Here is a 10726-nt window from a genome sequence, read left to right as displayed (position 1 = left end):
ACACATCAAAGCGTGTCTAGCAGGAAACGGAGAAGTACAAACCCAAAATATATCATAAGGATATAGTGACAACAATTGGCTAAATACAATTCCATTATACACATGAAATCATTTGAATGATAAATCATATGATACTTAAAGAGATCATCTTACATAAGTTTTTTCCCATGCATTTTGGGTCTATGAAGTGCCACAACCATTTTAATCTTTTCCACACTTAAAAATAGAACAAGATAAATATTTCCGTCGTGAGATCATGTCGCAGCCTCAAATGTAGCAGCTTCTTCATACACTTAATTATGTGTGAACTTCAATTCATGTTGTTGTTTGGAAGTCAACATTCAGCAGCTTCGGATATTTTGGGATGGCAAAAGACAAGAGTCTCTTTACTTTGTAATGTCAAAAAAATGGAGAAAGAGCAATTAAGTCCACGGACACAGTTCCTAAGTTCCACTACCATAACACTATAAAGTACACCACATTAGCATCCACTTGCAAACCTCGGCTTTCCTTAACCCTTCTCTTCTTCATCTCTATAATTCTCAACCCCTCTCTCAGCTAGCCATGGTGGACAGGGAGCAAGTCAGGCCGCTAGCCCCTGCCGCTATCCACCCAAGCAGCGACGCCGATGAGGCTGCTTTTCACTTGAAAAAAGTTAGACGAAGGAAGTTCATCAAGTGCTGCGGCTGCATAACAGCCGTGATCTTAATCCAAGCCGTTGTGATCATAATACTAGCTTTCACTGTGTTCCGTGTGAAGGAGCCAAAGATCAAGATGAATAAGGTCACGATTACAAGGCTGGAGTTGATCAACAACAACACAGCCCCTAAGCCAGGCTCAAACATATCACTAATAGCCGATGTGTCGGTGAAAAATCCCAACTTCGCCTCGTTCAAGTATACCAACACCACCACGACCCTGTATTATCACGGTGTGGTGGTGGGGGAGGCTCATGGCGCACCTGGTCATGCTAAGGCTCGACGGACCATGAGGATGAATATCACGGTTGATATGATCACAGACCGGCTCACGTCCGACCCCAACTTGAGGACGGATTTCAATTCTGGGTTGATGACCATGAGTAGCTATTCTAGAATTCCAGGAAGGGTGAAGTTGTTGAATATTATCAAGAAACATGTGATTGTGAAAATGAATTGTACTATGACTGTTAATATTTCCAGCCAGGCAATTCAAGAACAAAAATGTAAGAGGAAGGTTAAGCTCTAGGTTTTATTGGGGTTTTTGTATACTTTATTTACTGTGTTTTTAGTAGAAGATGGAATAATAATATAGGTTTTTGAACACGACATATATCATATGTTCATATGTAAAACAGTACAAGCATTGAGTGTGCTCCTTGTATAGATTTTTTCCTTCACTTTTCTCATATTGGATTTTTCATATTTAGTTTACCATCCAACTCCTTTTTTTGTCCTTCCTCTTTTTAGTCATATTAAGTGTGGTAACCAAAATAGTCTCTTCTTGAGCTATCCCTTGTATCCCCTGTGAGAGCAAACGAGAGGATCTTTTTCGGATTCTTTTTAAAAGGATTCAGAAGATTCTTTAATTATATTCGTTCATCGTAAATTATACAATTAGTTTTTGTTAGATATTATTTGTATTTCAATTTTAAATAAATAACTTAAAATAATTTTTAACTGATTAATTTACAATAAACGAATATAATTAAATAATTTTTTACATCACACACAGATGATCGGAGAGAATCCTCGTTCTTCCAAACCATGCTCAATTGTCAAGGCAATTGGGCAATTATGGACCCGGCAATTATTACCCAAAAAACGGAAAATCTTACACATGGGCCCAGAGCTGTCATACAATCCTTGCCCGATCCTGCTCCCGAGTGGTCTGAAGTCAGCCAAGTTCAACATGACCCGACGAACCCAGCCCCGCCGGTGACGACAACTTGGAGCTGACGACCCAGAAGGCGTTGAACTCGTCAAGGCAAATGAAGCCGTCGTTGTCGGTGTCGAGATCGATCACGACGCGCTTGAGCTCGTCGTCGGAGATGGTGGAGCATTGGGTCTATCTAGCTTTCCCAATTTGTTATGGACTTTTTGCTTATCTGTTTATTGGGATGGTTGGTCTTACCGAAATATAATACTTTATATTATTTAATGGAACATGCTCTTTGGAAAAAGTGTGGTAACCAAAGTATACCGCCAAGCAAGATTATTACATGCCAGCAAAGAGTCTAGAAGGAAGGAAACGTCGCCCAACCCTCTACAAGCCAAAAGTAGAAGAGTAAAATTCTCTTCCTCTTTTTGACAAAAAATAAAATAAAATAAAATAAAATGAAAATATCTTCTTTTTTATTCTCATTCTTTTCTCTTTTCTCATTCTCATACTTTTCTTTTTATCTTTTTTTTAATATAAAATATTGACGTGATATAGTTATGGGATAAGATCCTTTATGGATCCTCTGGATCCTTCTTCATCTTCTTTCATCTCTTCAAGCTTATAGTTCCTCTTGTTCTAAAATGAGGCAAGCGTAGCTAGGGAAATTTGGGATTTGGATCCCATTCGAATCCAAATAGTAGGGATTCTAGATATCCTCACATCTTAGTTATTCATTGTTCATCATGTGGTCGGAAATCATTTGAATTTTTTATTTAAAATTAAGTACAAATAGTACCTAACAAAAATTAGTAGCATGATGTACAATAAATGGTTAAGATGTGAGAATCTCTAAGATCCTTGCATAGAGGATTCGAAAAGGATCTTCATCAGGAAATTTGCCCATCATAAGAGCCTTCAGAAGAGGAAGACGCACTTATGCTTACAATTTTTCTCCCCTGCGCATGGGTTGATCATTGTCCATATCAACTAATTAGATGTCAAATTTTAATCATAAAAGTTAGGGTAAATTAAATAAAACTACCTCAACTATTAGGTCAATCACAGTTTCATACATCGTCTTTAAAAGTTTCAATGTCATACATCATCTTATGATTTGTTACAATTTCATACATTTAGTCAGTTTGTCTGTCAATTCTCCCATTAAAAAGTGACGTGGCTTAAAAAAATAATTAAATATTAAAAATTAAAAAAATAAAATCGTTTAATATTTTTTCTTTTTCCATGGGGAACCCACCCCCCTAAACCACTCGCATCTCCTTCATCCCCACTTCTCTCTCTCGCCGTGCGCAGAACCCCATTAACCCACCTGGGTTTTTTCATCTACCATCCCCTTGGATCCCTTCCACCTAATCTTCTACCCCGACCTTGACCTTGGATCCATTTCACCTAATCTCTGTCGTCCACTTGTCCTCTTTTTTCTTTGTCCTATGGACCAGCCCCATCTGCACCTTCCTTCACCAGATCCCTACCCTTCAGCCTCCGCACCTCGTACTTCTTTGTCGTTAGAGGCGGCCATGGTCGCCACCTCATAATCTTCACCATTATTCTTTTGAATCAGTCCCTACCCATGGACCCACCAAAGCCAGAAAAGAAAATTTGAGGAAAGCAACCCTTAATCTGAATCAAAAAATTTCTCTGGGGGCTGCTTGGTTCCCAGGAAAATAAATGTTTCCAATGGGTTCTTGGGTTTGCAGTGAAGGATTTTCCGAGAAAATTTGGGATTTGATTTGATTTGATTAGTTTGGGGGGTGGGTTGGGGGAAGACGAAAGCAGGTAGGATCTGGGTTTGGGGCTGACGAGGCTACTGTTGCAGAGTGAAAGAGAGAAAGGGAGAGAGAATACGGTAGGAAATGGGATGGCGGATGAAAAAACCCAAGTGGGTTAGGGGGTTCTGGGCACAGCAAGAGAGAGAAGTGGGGGACGAATGAGATATGGGTGGTTTAGGGGTGTGGGTCCCCCGTGGAAAGGGAAAATATATTAAATGATTTTATTTAATTATTTTTTAATATTTTATTAATTTTTTTAAGCCACGTCACTATTTAACGGAAGAATTGACAGACAAACTGACGGAAAGTATGAAATTGTAACAAATCATAAGATGAGATATGACATTGACACTTTTTAAAGATGAGGTATGAAATTGTGATTGACCTAATAGTTGAAGTAGTTTTATGTAAATTAAAGTATTATTTTATTACACTATTTTCTTTTCATTTTATTTTATTAAACTATTATTTTATGCCCATTCTTTCTAGACGTCTTCTATGATCTTCTTTCTCTCTTTTCTGAATCTTTGTATACTTGCTTCTCTTCTCCATCAACAGCCTGTCACCCTCTACCATCACATCAATATACTTGTACTTACCTGAAATCCAACAGCCACAACCAAATTTACTTTTTTTAACCTTTTAATTTCAATTTTTTTTTATAAAATCTATTTGGGCGTTGAGAAAGTGTGGGCTTTTAAATTACCAACCAGGAAAGACAACAACTTCTCCCATTTCGATTCATAGGTGGAAAAATCCTAGCCGAGAGATTTCATTCCGTAGGTGATGATCTTCCTTGAATCGTCTTTTTGTTTAAGGACAGTTAAGTATGTCTCAATTGTTTGCTTCGACGATCTTCCTTGATTCGCAGGTAGAAGATTCTTGTTTGCTTCGACGATCTTCCTTAATGGTGATGGACTCCATGTTATGAACCCAAAATAGGTCTCAATTGTGATTGTCTTAATCAGTGATTTAGAGAGTTAATTGAAGGTTTTATGCTTTAGTTTTTTATTATTAAGGACGGTTAAATATGCCAGTTGGCATTTTAAGGGGTGGAGTCTGTATAAAAGAAATATAAACAAAAAATATTGGAGCTCTGCTCCTTCTATCTTCCTCCTTCCCTCTCTTCTATGTGCAATAATTAAGGTTGAGTTAGGGTTTGAGATTTGGGTTCTATCACTCCATAGACTTTTTTTTTCGGCATTGCAATGAAGATTCGAGAACTCTTGTCTGAGCAACGGTGTGAAATGAAGGCTTACATTTGGTTTTTAGGTTGAGATTGTGAGGTTGGTTTATGGGTTTGGTTTTGAGAAAAGGGAAAAAGAAGAACCAGCGACACTTCTCTGGTTCGAGTGAGAGAGTAGAGTTGCAGATTTGATAAAAATTAATTAAAAAATATTTGAAGCTGCTATCAAATTTGGTAGCAAGAGAGAGATCTACTATTCCATGTCATGCTACATCAGATTTAGCTTTTTAGTTGAAAAATATTGTTGCTATCTTTTCTTACCGTTATTGTTGATTTGAACATTTTAACATCTCATTTGGAGATGCTCTTACATTCGTTCATTTTTAAACTTTAAAAATTAAAGCCTTGAGATTTTATTTCATTTGGGACATGCGCACTTGATATGTGCGGGATAGAAAACCTTCTTATGCATATTGCACACATTTATGGCATAGCAAAACCCAAAATTCTATTTAAGACCCAACATTTATGGCATAGCAAAACCCAAAATTCTATTTAAGACCCAACAGGGCATGACAAAGGAATAACTCAACAAGGTTAGACAACGAATGGTCCTAGAAAATTGTCATATAATAACAATGTCTATAAGGGTAAATTTAAAGAGACTGAATTTTTAAACTATAATGTGTAAACTAAATGATATGATGGTTGATGATTGGATATTAGTTAAGTGTTGATTAACGTGCTTATTTCTTATTGGTTACACATTTGATTTGCAAATTTTGTTTAAAAATTTGGTCTCCCTAACATTATCATTTCTATAATTATGACTGGTCACAAGACCATAACCTTCGATTTGGTTAAAAGTCTCCCTTATTTGAGGGGTAATGTTAATGAGACTAAATTTTTAAACCAAATGATGTGGTTGTTGATAATTAGATTATTACTCAAGTGTTGATTAACATGCTTATTTTTTTATTGGTGACACATCATTTAATTTGTAAATTTGATTTAAAATTTTGATCATCCCAACATTATTCTTATTTGAGACTCCTAATGATGTAATTTACTCCATTTCTCCAAGTCAAACAATGTTTGACTTGATGGGTGGGATAATAGGCCTCAAACACAGGCAGTATGTCATGCGTATCCTAATAAATCACTAGGCCTACTAGTATACAAGCTTCACCTTTGACCTTGAGAGGTTACTGTTCCTCGACCAAGAAACCTCAAAGATCTGAAAAGGTCTTTTTTTTTATTTTATCAAATGATGAATTTGGTCGATTAAGTATTAAATTTATCTAATTTGAATATTGGAGAGTTCTTGGCTCCTGCTCACCCGTCTAACTTAGGTATTAAAGAGTCCTTAACAATAGAGACGCTAATCATTTTTCACTATAAAATATCATTGGACAAGTAAATCGTGGATCTGAAAAAGAACTGGCTTGCAAATTAACAAATAGGAAGATCGAAGATCAAAATATTCGAATTAGAATTTCCTGCAGTGATTATTCTGGTATCATTTGGAATTGTGGACAACTCATCAACTTTTAAGAATAAAAATAGAGCAATACCGTACTATTTCATTAAATTTTTTAAACTTGCACATCACCCCTTATGTTTACTATTTTATTTGATTTTCTTCAATATAATAATATCATTGTACACCGCTGAATAAAGATTCGATCGTCAAACAAAATAAAATAACGTATGTGTGATGACTTTGCTTCTGTAAACAACTCATAAATGTCTTTAGCTAAACTAAGCAACTTAATTATCCGTTAGTACTACAATTTAGTAGTTTTCTCTTTGTTTGTAAATGAGAGGTCTCAGGTTCGACTCACATGAATAATGATGACGTATTATATTTGCGTTGAGTTCAATATCTAATTAGTAGTTAACTCATTATGCAGTGTAGCCTAATGCTCTCCCCTTTAGAGTAGATTATCTCCTTGTGTGTGTGTGTGTGTGTATCAATTTCATTATGTTTGGATGCAAGCATTGCTTCAATAGCATTTTTAATCTACAATTATCTACCTGTTTAAAAAAAATGTACAATTATCTGGCTTCAATCTAATTTGTTGGATCAAGGATTCGTTGACTGTATCACTTAGAGTCATTCTCAGCCCAGTAGCATTCGTCTAGAATCTTCTTATGGGCCGTCCAATCAAGGTCGGCCGAATCCTATTGCAAGAATGATTGGTTTAGATAAAGGTCAGGTAGTCAAACCCTAGTGCAACAAGGAGTCTTAAAACTGAAAATGCTTAGAATTAGGAGATGAATTTGGTTAGTTATGGAGCTTGGTTCAAAGTCCTATTAAAGCCAGGATTCGCTGAAACTTAATCAAGTTAGGTTGAGGAATTCTAATCCAAGTACAATTCTAGTTCAGCCATGAAGGGGGTTCGCTACTATAAATAGAGAAGGGAGTGCATCATTCAAGGCCCCTCCAAATCAACACACAAATTGCCATGCGCAAAGCTTCTCAACAACCTTGAGATTTTACCCTCTTCTTTTTTCTTCCTGCCAACACATCTTCAGTATGGATAAACAACACTGTGAAGGTGACTGACGACATCTTCAGTTTGGATAGATAGCACTATATGGATGCAAATTTCTTCCCCCTTGTTCTTGGACAAAATTGCACTTGCAAAACAAACAACACCTTAGGTCAAGGCCAAAAGCCTCACGCGCCCATGATGAATTTGGGGGGGGGGGGTGGCTTTGGCCAAAGAACCTCCGATGTCAAAGTTAGAATTTTGAGGGAAAAGTGTTTGGAGAATTTAGAGAGTTTAGCAAGAGAATTGGAATTGAGTTTTTGAGAGAATAAAGAGGTTTATATAGGGGTGTGGCCAGGCCCTTTAGGAGGAAGATGACCGACCACTTGGTTGGTATTTTGGGTGAGGTTCATGATTTGTAGCTAATTAGGAATAATTGAATAATAAATCAATTAATTAGCTAATCAATAGAATAATTTCCTAATTGATTAGCTAATTAATATAATAAAAGAGGAATGATTTGGGAGTTACCTCATGGAGAGGATTTGATGAGGATGGATGAAATAGGTTTTGAATTATTACCTATTTTGGGCACTTTTGACTTAATTGAGGGGTGATTGCCCACTGCTCGTGCGTAGGAATCCCGATGTCCCTTGAGGGTAATTTTGTTCTTTTTACCCGAAAATTCATGTGTTGCATCTCGATTAGTTTTAGCTCATGTCCTTTGGGCCTGACACAGGCCAGGTCGGCGATTAAGAAAAACAAGGAAGTTGCGGGCCTTATGGGCTACTGGAATACTAGGCATGCAGGCCTCCTGCCTGCTGGAATGCTAGGTTGAGCTCCCTTGCTAAGTACCATGAATGGTATTGGCTGCTTAGTCCTCTTCGTTGGGAGAAAGATAGGATGCTCCCGAAATAAAAGGTAAAGATGGTCAAGGCGGATGCATTGGCTCGTCTAATCGCTGTCACAGAGCTTACTATGAATGAAAGTGGAAAGAAAAGATCTTCCCCGCTTGCTCAAGAGATGTCGGTTGAGAAAAAATTAAAGGCTTCCTCCGTTGACTGTGAGGATCTACTACTATTGAGAAGCTTGTGATTGGCATGACTTCTTCCAATGGGAAGAAAAATAAGGCTGTTACATCAAAGCATGTGGTGTCTGCCATGTCAAGAATGGTTAGTACAATTGCTGATATGATTGTTCAATGTAAAGGTCTTGTCATGCCCCCAATGTCGAAGTCTGTACCAAGACGTCCGTTAGGAGCTAAGTCTGTACCAAGACGTTCATTAAGAGCTAAGTCTGTACCAGTTTGGATAGTAGGGAAGTGATGTCAGGTTCTTTTTCAAGTCCTTGCATTTTAATCAGCGAGCCTTGTCCTAAAGTGCATGTTTGCCTGTCAGAGCGAAAGAGTTTGCCAGAGTCTGATCTTTTTTCATGATTATTTTTTCAAACAGCGAGTGGTCTATTGGAAGTTCTTTTTGGAAGGTTGATCTGCCTACTCGATCTCGTCTGTGAAGGGTGGCTTGCTTATGTTAGTCATGTCCCGTCATAGTGCCTCGTCGGTGACCTCGTTCCTTTTGAAATCGCACAATCGCTTAGTTAAAAGTCTTTCTACTTCTTCCTGAATTTGCCTTTGTTAGGGGTAGCAAAGCTCTCGGCTGCCCTCAGTCGTGACCTACTAGTCTAGGCTTCTCTTCCATGTATTCGGCTCGTTTATGTCGCGACTGCGATGCATGTGGTACGTTCTTAGCAGACGAGCGAATTTCTTGTAGACTACCGATTGAACTTAAGCAGGATTAAGTAACTGCTTCTCTTTGTCTGTCGTGCTGCCTACTCCGATGTAAGGTAGAGGATGCTCCTTGCGGGTTTAGCTGCGAATGAACACTCACTTGGAAGGTTGCTCATGTTGACTATCGGAGTGTGACCTCAACCGTGAATCTATGCTTTTCCATAGGCCTAGTTGAGAGTGCACGTTCCTCCGCGTGCTAAGACTGGAGTATACACTATCTCGAGGGCCCAATCGGGAGTGTACACTGCACGAACGCTCTGTTCATGACTGGTCGAGTGGCTGATTGCTGGGACACTGCTGGAGAGGTTCTTCGTCTACCCTTGTCCTACTTCGAGACACCTCATCTGGGGCACGTTGCATTTTGGTGCGCAACAAGAGCTAATTCACCAAGGCCATCTGTTGTGTGAAGGCGCTCGTCTACTCTATGACTTGTCGGGACAAGTGTTGTTCGTCATTCAGATTGGAAGAGCTTGGAAATCATGTATCTCTTTAAGCAGTGGAAGTGTGGTAGACTCCAGGAGCGAGATTCGAATTGGGGAATGTCAAATCTGCATAGAAGTAATGTGAAAATGCCCTTGGTTCAATTGTAGGCCCAGAAACTTGAAGTCGGGACGGTGGAACTAATCTTGGACCGATTTGGGCTGTTTAAAAGGCCACGGGAGTGGGCTGCTTGGCGGGAGCAGGCTGGGCCATAGGAGTGGGATACTTGACGAGAGCAGGCTAGGCCACGGGAGTGGGCTGCTCGGCCGGAGCGAGCTGGGCCACAAGAGCAGGGTTAGCCATGAGAATGGGCTGCTCGGCGTGTGGTGCACATGTGTGTGAGGCCTGGGCTCACGTTGGATTTGGGCAGCACGGGCCAATTTGCCTTAGGCTTGGAATGACACGGCTTGGGCCATAGCCTTGGTGCCGTGGGCCTTAAATGGCACGGCAAGCTTGGATAACACGGCTTGGGCCGTGGTGGTAGCGTCATGGACCTCTCCGTGGGTGGCTACCACCGTGGTGGTTGCCATGGTGGAGCCTCATGGTGGTGGTGCCACTCTACTTATTGTCACGTTTAGCCTCGTGAATCGTCGTGGTCCCATCTCTTGAACATTGGAATTTTCGTTCGTTGAAGTTTCTAAACTTCTAGCCATTGTACTTTTCTTTTATGTTTTATCCAAGAATTTTTGCAAATAAAAAATTCTAAAAATAAGAACGTACAAAAAATCTACAAATGGACAAGAAAATAAAAAACCTTGGATGCAAGAGTCTTCTACAAGTGTAAGACACAACTCTCAATGAAAGCACCAATTTGTGGATGCAAATTTCTTCCTCCTTGCTCTTGGACAAAATTGCACCTGTAAAACAAACAACACCTGAGGTCAAGGCCAAGAGCATCACATGCCCATGATGAATGAGGGGGTTTTGGCCAAAGAACCTCCGATGTCAAAGTTAGAATTTTGAAGGAAAAGTGTTTGGAGAATTTAGAGAATTTAGCAAGATAATTGGAATTGAGTTTTGGATAGAATGAAAGGGTTTATATAGAGGTGTGGCTGGCCCCTTTAGGAGGAAGAGGACCGGCCACTTGGTTGGTATTTTGGGTGAGGTTCATAATTTGTAACTAATTAGGAAC

General features: G+C 39.2%; 1 protein-coding gene across 1 annotated transcript; it reads left to right on the top strand.

Annotated features, from left to right (window-relative positions):
* The first annotated feature begins 564 nt into the window (after positions 1-564).
* On the top strand, positions 565-1227 carry LOC103933187 (late embryogenesis abundant protein At1g64065). Its single transcript, XM_009342849.3, has one exon. The coding sequence runs from the start codon at positions 565-567 to the stop codon at positions 1225-1227; it is 663 nt and encodes a 220-aa protein (XP_009341124.2).
* Positions 1228-10726: the final 9499 nt, after the last annotated feature.

Source organism: the organism of the source record quoted next, unplaced genomic scaffold, assembly GCF_019419815.1.
Source record: "Pyrus x bretschneideri cultivar Hongxiangsu unplaced genomic scaffold, Pyrus_bretschneideri_v1 Contig40, whole genome shotgun sequence".
Taxonomy (NCBI): Eukaryota; Viridiplantae; Streptophyta; class Magnoliopsida; order Rosales; family Rosaceae; genus Pyrus; species Pyrus x bretschneideri.
Note: the sequence above shows the minus strand (reverse complement) of the source record. Positions and strands in the feature narration are given on the sequence as shown.

What these genes read in the sequence shown, in the direction of transcription:
- LOC103933187 (XM_009342849.3), top strand. Translation starts at nt 565, where the DNA reads ATGGTGGACAGGGAGCAAGTCAGGCCGCTAGCCCCTGCCGCTATCCAC.